Raw genomic sequence first — 13,511 nt, forward strand, 5'->3', positions numbered from 1 at the left:
AACCCTGGATGATAATAACCTCATATTTATTGTTTAGATATGAACTTATAAATAGATCATTATTTTAGGAAATTCTTCTGTATATAAAAATGGCTAAAGATATTAGGGTCAAAAAAATTAAACTTCTTGAGGCCTCTTCTATATACTTACAGGTGAAAGTCTTTCACACTATTTCAAGGAGCTAGCATAAGGAACACACAATAAATGTGCAAGTACTTCTGTGAACTGCAAAGCACTACAAATTTAAAGAAAAGGTTATTTTCTTTCCCTTAAAATGAAGAAAGTGCATAAATATTCTGTAGGGGGTCAGAAGTTTTGGGGGAAACACCTGTAACCAGATAGATTTAATTCATTTTAGACTCAAAGATCTTCAAAACCTTTTTATTAATCAGAAGTTGATAATACTACCACAAATATGAAAATCAGCTTTATCTATAGATAAGTATGAAAAATAAACTTATGAAAGCATCATTCCAAGTAATATTTCAATGTTAAAAGGAAATCATAATAGGTGAAAAAATATATGAATTATTCAATTTTACTAACATAACAAGTGACAATTCAAACACTCTATTTACTATTTTAACTGACCAGAAATTTGTAAAAGACTGATAATGTATATAAGAATAAAAGTTGATTACATATCTTTTCTCTACTTCAATACAGCAATGATTTTTCAATATAATGAAAAATTTAAAAATTCAAAGCAAAAAGAAAATATTATTTTTGGACTAGGGATATAGGTCAGTGGTAGAGTGCTTGCCTAGCATGCAAGAGGCTCTGGGTTTGATCTCCAGCACACACACAAAAAAAACCCAAAATGGTTTTACGGTACTGGAAATTGAACCCAGAATGGCTCTATCACTGAACTACATCATCAGCTCAATTTATTTATTTTCCTTCTTTCTCTCCTTCCTTCCTTCTCCTCTTCCTCTCTTCCCCTTCTCCCTTTCTTCCCTTCTTCCCTTCCTCCCTTCTTCTTTCCACCATTCTTCCCCCCTTCCTCTATCTAACTGCCCACCTACCTACCTATCTATCCAACTTTTGTGTACATGCGATTAAACCCAGGGTACTCTACCACTGAGCTATACCCCAGACTTTTCTTATTTTTATTTTGACACAGGGTCTTCACTAAGTTTTACCCAGGTTGGCTGTGAACTTGTGATCCTTCTGCCTCAGCCTCCCGAGTTCCTGGGATTACAAGTGTATGCTAGCACACTTGGTTAAAAGGTTTATTATTATTTTTTTAATGAACAATAATAAAATGAAATATACTTACCCCACTTCACTGTCTTGTTCTGCCCGGAGCATAGCAAGCCACTGCTGCTTATATACAGAAGATAGCCATTCTAAAGCATAAACATTAATTAATTAATTAAAAATAAATAAAAATGGAAGGACATACAGGATTTAAACATGTTAAATAGTTGAGAGAATTGTTATTATTTCTAAATTTTAAAATAGTAATTTAAAAAGCAAGTATCTTAGATTTTACAAATGTGCAGTAACAATATGGCTTAATGATCTTTTAAGTGGTAAAGTTCATCCAAATTTGCCTCAGTCTAGATTCTACTTAGATTACATATACTTAAATTAGAATTTAAATCCTTAGTTAAAAGTTATTAATTAGAAGTTATTAATTCTTGCATTTATTAGTTTAAAAAGTTTCCTTTTCACAGCTTATGTTAATTTTCATTTGTGAGAATAATTTCTAAAACAATACTTTGTTTTACAAAAGTTTTAACAGAAAACTGAATAACGAATTTTTCCTTTATTAAATTACCAAAAAATAAAAATTAACTCTTTTTTTTTTTTAAATAAGCCACCATTAAATTAGCAAGTGAAAAATGATTACTTAAAAATAATTTTGGAATATTAGATTTATATAACTATCATTAAAAATAAAACATTTTGCCAGGCATAGTGGTATACCCTTGTAATCCCAGTGACTTGGGAGGCTGAGGCAAGAGGATCAAAAGTTCTAGGCCAGTCTGGGAAATTTAGGGAGATCCTGACTCCAAATAAAGAATAAAAAAGGTTGGGAATGTAGCTCAGTGCATAAGGCCCTGGATTCAATCCTTAGTCACACACTCACACACTCTCTTTCACATACACACAAGACTTTAGCTTATTCTAATTATTATTAAATTTATAACTAGAGATTTTCTTTTTTAAAAAAAAATTTTTTTTAGTTGTAGTTGGACACAATACCTTTATTTTTTTTTATTTAGTTTTATGTGATGTTGAGGATCGAACCCAGCACCTTGCACGTGCTAGGCGAGTGCTCTACCGCTGAGCCACAACCCCAACCCGAGATTTTCTTTAATAATAAGCATGTAATTTTTTTTTTTTTACAATTCTGGACAAGTTGAAATTTTAGTTATTTAGATAAAAATATAGATTAATGGGGCTGGGGTTGTGGCTCAGCAGTAGAGCACTTGCCTCACATGTGTGAGGCTCTAGGTTCGATCCTTACTACCACATAAAAATAAATAAAATAAAGGTATTGTGTCCATTTACAACTGAAAAAAAGGTTTAAAAAATAAAATAAAAGTAGAATTGCTTAGCACTATATTTATCTTTTTGCTATTTTATTCCCCAAACCAGAGAGTTGTTTTTGTAGGCTGAGTGTATATAGCTCAGTGGTGGAGTACTTGCCTAGAATGTGCAGGGTCCCCGAGTTTGACCCCTAGGACCACAAATGGGAAAAGGGGGGTTGGGGTTGGAAGAGAGGAAAAGAAGGACTATTTTTCTTTCAAGTTCTTAATTTTTACCTTAAGGAGGGGAGAAACACCAGTGCAATTATAATCTGGATTTTCACTTTCTAAGTCTGTACTTAATGAAGGTATCCAGGGCAGGGGTTGTAGCTCAGTGGTATAGTGTTTGCTTCGCATGTATGAGGCTCTGTGTTTGATCTCTAGCACTGTGGGTTATGGGGTGAGGGGGGTGGGATCCAGATGAGTTCCAATGATTTACTGTATGCTTCCTTAAAACACGGTGTAAACACATTTTTCAATGTTTCAGTGCCCCCAAATAATATTCTTGCTATTATTAAAAGGCATAACTAACTGCTAAATGTTTATGCCAATTTATCTTCCTAGGTAAACTCATGATGAATTTTATGTGACTCAGTACACACACATATATATCTGCAATTCATTTGGATTTTTAAATTTTGTTTTACTGTAAAATGCTGGTTCCTATCCATTAAAATGATAATTTTACTAATGAGTTGTGTCTATGGCCTATCATGAATGATTTGTAAAATTGGAATGAAAGGGTTACACATATATATTCTCAGTATCATGTGAGAGATATTGCATGAAAATGTTTTTTAACATTTAAATTGACAAACTTTGTATAATCTCCTTTATTTTTTCTAACATTTTTTTAAGAGAGAGAGAGAGAGAGAGAGAATTTTTAATATTTATTTTTTAGTTTTCGGCGGACACAACATCTCTTTTTGTATGTGGTGCTGAGGATCGAACCCGGGCCGCACGCATGCCAGGCGAGCGCGCTACCGCTTGAGCCACATCCCCAGCCCATGTATAATCTCCTTTAAAACCAAAAACATTTTAACAAATTAAAAACATGAGTGCATATTTTTGTCCCTCCTGACTTTCCAGTTTGAAAGAGTGAAAAGTCAAACTTTAAATCTTGTCACTGGTAGCTAAAAGCTTGTAGGACCTATGTCTTACAAAGCAGGATTCCAAAAACAAATCAATGGAACACAACCTGAAATGCACTATTAAGTTATTACAACAGGGCAGAAAAATAATCTGGTACAATATAAGATGAAAATAAGTGAAATAGGTTCTTTTACATAGTTTTTTTTCAGTTATAGGTGGACACAACATCTTTATCTTATTTTTATGTGGTGCTGAGGATTGAACCAGTGCCTCACACATGGTAGGTGAGCATTCTACCTCTGAGCCACAACCCAGCCCTACAGTTTTTAATATGCTTATATGCATATCTTCAGAAGGCAGAGTCATTAGACAGAGTTTGCTAGTCTTTTTTTTTTTTTAACATATATATCGGGGATTAAACCCAGGGGTGCTCTACACGGAGCTATATCCCCAATCCTCTTTGAGATAGTGTATTGCTAAGCTGCCAAGACTGGCGTTGAACTTGTGACTCTCTTGCCTCAGCCTCCTGAGTTGCTAGGAATACAGGTGGGCATACTAAAATCCTTTTTGACAGAATATTGGGTAGAAAGATTCTGAAAAAGCCTTCAAGAAACTATGACTCTCACCAGAAATGGGGATGCTGGCCTATAATCCCATCTACTCAGGAGGCTAAGATGGGAGGCTTGCCAAGTTTGGGGTCAGTCTCAGCAACTCAGCAAGATCTTGTCTCAAACTTTTAAGAAATTAAATAAAATTTTAAAAGGGCTGGGGATGTCATTCAGTGGCAGACCACCCCTAGGTTCTATTCCCAGTGACAAATAAATGATATAAATTAGAAGAAATTAATTTAGATTATTCCCTTGTCTTAAACAAAGGAAATGGAAACCATATCATTTAAAAATCTAATGTCCTATATTTACAGATTTTAAAAAACAAACAAATAATCACATTCCTAACTTGCCCAGAATTTTGCTGTGTAAGTGAAAGGAAAAATATATCGTTTATGGTCTGGGCAGCAGGAAGATATTAAATCAAGTGACCAAGTCTTAAACGAATGTGGAAAAATAACTAGATTCAGGAAAAAAAGGACAGAGGGTCAGATCACATGCAATACTGGTTTGGAAAGAACACAGAAGAGTTAGGACCATGACCATCAGGCTTTTATTAGCAGGGTGTGAGAGATGAAGTCCTACCCAGAGAGAAAATATCTTCTGGTAGAATGAAATAAATGGAGGGAAGAGATAGAATATTCTGAGATTTTGTTGATCCAGACATTCAGGGCAAATAATAGAAAGATTTGGGAGGAACAGTAATAAGATAGGTTAGTGGCATTTCTAAATTTTTGACTTAAAGATGGTAAACAGATATAAAATCTCCCTAGACTGATGAATGTATAACTTTTATTAATGTTAACACATTTGGCACTATTTCTGAAAAATGATCAATAAATGTTAGGTTGATTAGTCAAAATTATTTCCATTTACTTCAAAGATGAGATGCCTTCCGACTCAGAGCATATACTAATTTATCTCAATAATATGAGCTAGATAACCAATTTCTGTCCCCTCACAAGCACTGTGGTATGTAACTTTACTTTATACACTGCATTTAAAACTGCAACTTTTATTTGGACATACAGGAAAATCTATTTGCAGATTTATATTTGTAGGATGGGGTATTATAAAATTTTTAAAAAGATTTCTCCCATAAGTCAGAAAAACATGACTGAAATTTGACCAGAATAAAAATCTAAATTATTTTATAGTGAATAAAATATTTCAGACTAGAAATATCTGTGCCCATCATGAATTCAAAAAAAATATAAGGATTATCCACTTGCATCATACATACACCTAAATTAAACTATTTTAGAACAGATTTTTTTTTTGCATTACTGGGGATTGAATCCAGGGCCTGGTGAATGCCAGGCACACACTCTACCACTGAGCTATATCCCTAACCCTTAAAATTCATTTCTAAAGAGACTTAAAAGGAAGTAAAATTGAAATGGGTATAATTGTCTTTGGCATCTAATATTAAATCGCTGCTAGGGCCTGGTGTTCAATACATGCTGTATTTGTATTTCTTATATCCTTATGTATTACTAAACTGAATCTTTCTGAAACATTAAGAGATTTAACTTTGAAAATGAAATCAGTAGTTGGTTTCAAAAAATTGAAATTAAAATTAGCAAGGATATTATATCTGGTTCAACATGAAGTTTAAAACCTTAGATGGAAAGAAAAAACAGAAAATAAGCACATTTAAGTAAGTAGTATTAATAGAAAAAGCAGTTATGCATTTTAAATACTTCTGAAGTCTTTTTTTAAAACTCAGGGGTACTTAATCACTGAGCCACATTCCCAGTCCTATTTTGTCTTTTATTTAGAGACAGGGTTTCACCGAGTTGCTTAGCACCTCACTTTTGCTGAGGCTGGCTTTGAACTCTTGATCCTCCTGCCTCAGCCTCCAGAGCAACTGGGATTACAGGCATGCACCACTGTGCCTGGCTCAAAAGTCATTTTTAAAAGTCTGATCCAAAACAGTGTACTGATAATTAAAGAATATCCATATTACAGAACACTAGTCATTTAACTATTCTGGAGAATATTTAATAAAATATGGGAAAACACCCATAATATATAATGTGAACATAGAAAATTATCTATACGGTATAATTGTACTGGTGCAAAAATATATATATATATGCCACTTTTGAATTTAGGTTAATTTCTTATTTGGTTCATTATTCTTTTCTATGATATATATTATTGTTAAAATCAGAAAAACATTACTTAAAATCATAAATTCATCATATTCTCTTACCTGACGGTACTAGAGAATCTTGTTCAATAATCCTTGCAGAAGCCAGATCACTAATAATATACTGTAACCTTAAATGTCTAAACACTGACACAAATGGTTTCCCTTGCTCAGTTTCAAGGAATGCCGTACCTTCAAAATCTATTGAAAAAACAAAATAAGTGATTATTTTCAAACCTATTATTTTATCCCTAAATGTCTTTGTGGACAGGGATACACATACACACATACATACACAGTCCTTAAAATACAAATTAGCTATTTCAAAGTTTCTAAGAATTTTATAAACCTAACATGTGAGGATAAAAACTTGGGGAGATTCAGACAAAGTCCCAAAAAATTAACTTTGGTCCTAGTCAGACTGCTGGCCTGGGAATTAATTTGGGGGGCTTTAGAGTTTGTGGTGCAACAAGGGGGTAAAGGCTTGAGAAAAGTACTTAGGGTTAGACTAACTCTCCAGAATTACTTCCCAAGGACTGAACACTCCAGTGAAACTCAAGCCCAGAAGCTTCACTTGAAGGTCTTTCACAAGATTCTCAGGACACAGAACACCTTTTGGGAGTCTTCTAATATTTCTCAGCAAAAACAAGACACTGTTCAAGGGAGGGAAAGGGAGGAGGCAGGGGATTAGCAAGGATGGTGGAATGTGATGGACATCATTATCCAAAGTACATGTATGAAGACTCAAATTGGGTGTCAACCTACTTTATATACAAACAGAGATATGAAAAATTGTGGTATATATGTGTAATAAGAATTGTAATGCAAAAAATAAAACAAGTACATGTATGAAGACATGAATTGGCATGAACATACTTTATACAAAGATATGAAAAATTGTGCTCCATATGTGTAATAAGAATTGTAATACATTCCACTGTTGTGTATTTAAAAAAATAAAATCAATTAAAAAAAGACAGTCATCACAGATTTGCCACACATGGGTAGTATTAATTTATTACTAAAATAATTCCAGTCTCTGAAGCACATGAATAATTTTTTTTTAATTTTAGGGAGAATTTAAGGTTATTCCAAAAAATTACTCTTGATTGCATTTCTATGTGCTTTCACGAATGTGAAGGAAATGTTTAGGTATTGCTATTAAACATGAATTAATTTGTGCATAAGACCCAGCTTACATTCACCCTTGTTTCTAATAAGGATAAAGATAAGAGATGAGAGCTGCTATTATAGACTATTATATCTCAAGCCATGAAACACAAGTTTTCTGTGAACTAGAAAAGTATTTTGCACTGAAATAGTTTTCCTGAAAATTGTGAAAAGACATCTAATAAAAAGAATTTTCATAATTTTCAATTTTTTTCATACTTTTTTTTGTATTCGTTTGGCATCTACCAAGAGTCAAGCAGAGCAGAAAAGAAAGTATTATACTTTTTAAAAATTAATAGTTAACGTTGATTATTTACACAATAGGTGTGTGACTGGATTTATTTCTCTGCCTTTTTCTATAATGAAAACAGTTCTAGTTCATACGCTGAATTAACTGTGCAATTTCATGGGATGTATTAAGAATATCATTAATGTTTTTACAGTTACTCTGACACATAAGCAAGTTATAAAAATCTAATCTGTCTCATAAAAGTCTGGTAATTATTCCATGGAGCCTTTCCTTCAAGGTTATAGGCTTATTTGCTTATTTTAGTAATAAATTATTACTACCCATGTGTTGCAAATCTGTGATGACAGTGTCTTATTTTTGCTGAGACATATTAGAATACTCCCAAAAGGTGTTCTGTGTCCGGAGTATCTTGTGAAAGACCCTCAATTGAAGCTTCTGGGCTCGAGTTTCACTGGAGTGTTCAGTCCTTGGGAAGTAATTCTGGAGAGTTAGTCAAACCTTAAGTACTTTCTCAAGCCTTTACCCCCTGTTGCACTATAAACTCTAAAGCCCCCAAAATTAATTCATGGAAACAAAAAATAAACAAGAAATAAAAATTTCTTGCTGGCCAACATGTCACTATATTAATTGTATCATTCAAATTCAATAGCAATACTGAGGTGTAACTGTATACAAATTTTCCAAAATTTCTGTTGTTTCTTTTCATCTTGATCCACATATATCTGGAAAGTCAAATAAAACTTAAAAGAGATATATCAATCTATAATGGGCAAAAGGACAAGTGATTTTTCTCTATTTCCTAAGTATGTTTTCTAATTTTGAAAACTGTTTGAAATGACTTTTATAAAGACCTCACAGAAAAACAATGGCATTAGACATATATTTTCCTTTATGCAATAAATATCTCTCTGAAAATTCTATATTGTATACTGTTACACATTGTGACTGGAATGAAGATTCTGGGGTGGGAAAAACAGAAATGGACCATAGTTTCCTATTCTGATTTCTGCCAGGTGGGCTGGAGATTAGTTTCTCTTATTGATGGGTTGTTGTGTTTGATTAATCAGGAGCACAGATGAGCATGAAGTTATAGCAACATTTACCTATTAACTACTGTTTCTATGAAGTCCTTTTGTCCTTCTAACTTCTCCACCTCCAGATTCTGTGTTTGATTTAAATTCTTTCCTATACTTTCCTCCTCTATAATTTTTCTAATCCTCCCTTAATTGCCACAAGGTAACACTGAAATATAATTTAATATATAAACTTAATATTCTGTTCTTCAAGTAAATCATTAGAATTTATTGATATGGTCTTTCATACATTTTTAGTTCAGTAGCTTGAATAATTTATCTGGCTTTGAGCTAGGAAATTTGACTACATAAAATAATTCTATAAAATTTATTTAAATAAGACAAAAGAACACCACACTTTAAAATTAAGAACTTCTATTCAGGGCTAGGGATATAGTTCAGTAGTAGAGTGCTTGCATAGCAAGTGCCAAGCAATCCCCAGTACTCCAAAAAAAAAGAAACATTTGCCAGGCATAGTGGAGCACATCTGTAATCCCAGCAGTTTGGGAGTCTGAGAAAGGAGGATTGCAAGTTCAAGGTCAGCCTCAGCAATTTAGCAAGTTCCTAAGCAACTCAGACCTGACCTAATAATTAAAAATTATTAAAAAATTAATAATAAAAAATTAAAAATTAAGAGAATAAAATCATGGCATTTGCAGGTAAATGGATGGAGCCGGAGAATATAATGAACTGAAGTAAGTCAATCCCAAAAAACCAAGTGCCGAATTTTTTCTCTGATATAAGGAGGCTGATTCATAATGGGGATTGGGGGGCAGTGTGGGAGGAATATAAGAACTTCAGATAGGGCAAAGGGGAGGGAGGCATGGGGGTAGGAAGGACGATGGAATGAGACATACATCATACCCTAAGTACATGTATGAAAACATGAAAGGTGTAACTCTACTTTGTGTACAACCAGAGACATGAAAAATTGTTCTATATTTGTGTAATATGAATTGAAATTACATTTTGTTCTCATATATAACAAATTAGAATAAATTTATAAAAATCCAAATGCAATTAGTCAATTCAGAATAGAAATAAGGTAAACCTATTAAAGTAACTATACTTTGAATTAAAAAAAAAGGGCGGGGGATATAGCTCAGTGGTAAATTATCCCTAGTTTAAATGGTACCTCCCCTCCAAAAAAAACAAACTTCTATTCATCAAAAGACATCTTTAAGAAAGCAGAAGGATAATCTACAAGTTGGAAGATAAATGTAAAATGAATTTATGACAAATGATTGGTTATCAATAACACACAAAGAAGGGGATGGGACTGTGGCTCAGTGGTAGAGTGCTTGCCTAGAATGTGCGGGGCCTTGGGTTCGATCCTCAGCACCACATAAATGTAAAATAAAGATATTGTGTACACCTGGAACTGAAAAATAAATATTAAAAAAAATACATACAGATTACCTACAAATCATGGGCTGGGGTTGTGGCTCAGTGGTAGAGCACTTGCGTAACATGCATGAGGCCACCGGGTTTCATCCCCAGCACCACATAAAAAAACTAAATAAACAAAATAAATGTATTATGTCAAAAAAAAAGGAAAAAGACTCATACATTTCATAATTTCATAGAAAAGGAAAAACATGACTAATATAACATATACAAGCCATTTAATCTCTTTAGTTAACAAGGAAATGAAAATTAAGACACAATATGAAGTAGTTTCATAACAACTAAAACAAAATGATATATTGTCCAGTAGTACGCTGCAGCTGGCTCATGTTAGCTCATAGGAACTGTGTGCCTCTTTCCAACTCTGCATTCAGTGATGTCATGTTGGTAGCTAGAAATCAGCCATGTGAAGAGAATTTTGGCCATGGAAAACTTTGCTACAAATCAGGGATTGGTTTTTCAGTGAGTCAGCTCATTAGCACACCACTATGTTAAGACATATATTCATATATGTAAAGACTTGCACTTTTTTACCTCATGGCTGCTAGAAAGCAACTGAGAGTGACAGGAGGAAGCCAGGTCCCAATATTGCTTTAAAGGGCACACCCCGAGTGACCTAACTTCCTCTCACAAAGTTCCACCACCTCCCAGTAGCACCGCAGGCTGACAACTGAGCATTTTACACATGGCCCTTTGGATGACATTCAAAATCCAAATTATGGCACTATAAATGCTATAATTGGGCCATATATTTTCATCTGGGTATCATTTCAGCTAAACTACTGATTGGATGAGTTCTGCCATATTGTTCTGCTTTGCTTATTTGTATTCTCTGATTTCTTTGATACAAGTAACTTAGAAGTATTTTATTTGATTTCAATATTGGTTGTTTTGATTATTGACATTTTTTTAAGTGTGTGTTGTTGCAGTTGTCCTATGTTACTGCATTGTGATCCATGAAAATGGCATGTGAATTTTTTTTCTCTTTCCACATTTCTTATTGGTGCATTGTAGTTATGTATAATGATAGAATTTGTTCTTCTACATTCGTACATGCACACAAGTGAATTGTTTTTTGCAATTCATTAGAATGTACTTTATGATTTTATATGTGGCTGATTTGGAGGACTATATTTGAAAAAATGTGTTTGGCACAAAGTTCTGTCTACGTCTACTAATTAAAGTTTGTTGGTTGTTAGTCCTATCAAAAAAAAAAAAAAAAGACTTGCACTTTTACTTCCTAGATCTGCTGCCACTTAATAGCTCAAGAGATATATGCATAAAGTGGCAAAATTTTGTTTAAAGCAAAAGAAAAATAAACACAAAATTCAATGTAGTGGTTGGGGAAAGTAAGAGGGACTTAATAGGAGAAAAACAAAAGGACACTGAAGTACACTCTACAGGGAGAAAATTAAAATTAGTTCATGGAGGTTCAATATATTATTAAAAATACCTCAAAAAGATGGCCATACATGACCAAAAATGATAGTATGCTAAGAAAATGAAGAACAAAGGATTATTATTTATCTACTTTTTTTGTACCTGGGGGCCATTAGAAGTTTTATCCTAGATTTATTTTAGCAAACTAAAAAATAAATACATTATATACTTCCTTCTACCCATATTAGACCTTTTTAGCAGTTGATCTGAATCAATTTTGGATTAATTTCCCTAAGAAAATCTGATAAAAGATACAGAAGCTCCCCCTTTCCAAAAATGCAGATAGCACACATGTACCTAGCCAATTCGGAATTTACACACACAGAAGCCTGTCCATAGCCTCTCATGTTTTAGAATTGTTGCCAATAGATAGGATAATCGGTTATGAAAAATTCAATGTGATTAAACTAAAGAATGAATTCGATAACCATGACCTGTTGGTGAGACAATGGGAGAAAGAACAGTTTTAGGCATAACCATAGGTAAGGCATTTTCCTTAATCTAACCTCTATTTTCTCATTGTAACTAAGAGACTAAATTAGATAATTGCTAAGGTTCTCTCCAGATCTAAAATTAAGTCTATAAACAAGTGAGGGCCCAGTTTTAATAAATTCCATTAAAATAAAGATAAGTTCTTTAAATTTTAGGCATACCTTTTCTCCGCTTAGAAAACCAGACATCTGTTTCTGTCAAAAGCTGTTTTAAGGATCCATTCCAAGAAGGCACAAGTTGAAGGAACATCCACTGAGTTTAAAAAAAAAGAAAAAACATTTGACTTCATCATTTTGTGATTATATTTTCTTTTTCTTTTTTTTTTTTAAATAATTTTTATTGTTTAATTTTCGGAGGACACAACATCTTTGTTGGTATGTGGTGCTGAGGATCGAACCCAGGATGCACGCATGCCAGGCGAGCGCGCTACCGCTTGAGCCACACCCCCAGCCCTGTGATTATATTTTCAAACTGCTCCCACCTTTAAACATAACACCTTAAAATTTTAAATTTACTCTTTTATAAGCAAAAGACAAAAAGTATAACTGTTATATGACATCCTTACCAGCTTTAAATTCATCATGGCATTAATCATAGTCCAATGATAAAAGCCAAATGTGCTTGTGTCAAGAAGTAAGCTAATCCCTAAAATTTATGGTCATGGATACAACTTAGATTAATGTGTTAAATAATCTTATTTTATGCATATTATAAACTTTATGCTAACTTATTCATTAATTAACAAGTCAATTTCACTAAATACTATGTAAGGATGAAGAATCAAAGTCAGGTACATTGGCACATGCCGGTAGTCCTAGCTACTTGGGAAGCAAAGGCAGGAAGATTGCTTCAGTCCAGAAGTTTGAAACCAGTTTACACAACATAGTGAGAGCCCATCCCATTAATAAATAAATAAATAAATAAATAAATAAAATTAAGCACGGGAAAAAGGATTATCTTATTGCTGTTGAAACAGTATCCAGAGTAGTTAAGAGTATGGACTTTTATATCCTAGATATGCTACTTAATAGCTCAACAAATTGCCTATTTTTTTCTGGGCCTTAATTTCTTCAACTGCAAAATGAGCATGATAATGTGTCCACCTTATAGGATATTAAAAGAATTAATAGAATGGGGACTAATGGAGATGATACCACGTTAAGTGTTAGCATTTATCATTACTAGCATAAAAGCAGTAATAGTAATGGTACGAAAGAATTAATACTATCTTAGTTTAGAGATAGAAATGGACCTTCTATAACTTTATGAATAACCCACACACTAAAC

General features: G+C 33.3%; 1 protein-coding gene across 2 annotated transcripts in view; it reads right to left on the reverse strand.

Moving 5' to 3' along the window:
* Window positions 1–13,511, reverse strand: part of Gmcl1 (germ cell-less 1, spermatogenesis associated) — a 47,908-nt gene that overhangs the window by 19,153 nt on the left and 15,244 nt on the right. For both annotated transcript variants that reach the window (XM_046432341.2, XM_046432342.2), the window contains exons 8-10: window positions 12,386–12,476; window positions 6,456–6,593; window positions 1,280–1,349 (exon numbers count right to left, since the gene is read on the reverse strand). In XM_046432341.2, coding sequence (XP_046288297.1) covers window positions 1,280–1,349; window positions 6,456–6,593; window positions 12,386–12,476 — 299 coding nt within the window. The remainder of the gene's footprint in view (window positions 1–1,279; window positions 1,350–6,455; window positions 6,594–12,385; window positions 12,477–13,511) is intronic.

This window comes from Marmota monax, unplaced genomic scaffold (genome assembly GCF_021218885.2).
Source record: "Marmota monax isolate L192 unplaced genomic scaffold, Marmota_monax_Labrador192_F-V1.1 WCK01_AAM20220418_F8-fsc00106, whole genome shotgun sequence".
Taxonomy (NCBI): domain Eukaryota; kingdom Metazoa; phylum Chordata; class Mammalia; order Rodentia; family Sciuridae; genus Marmota; species Marmota monax.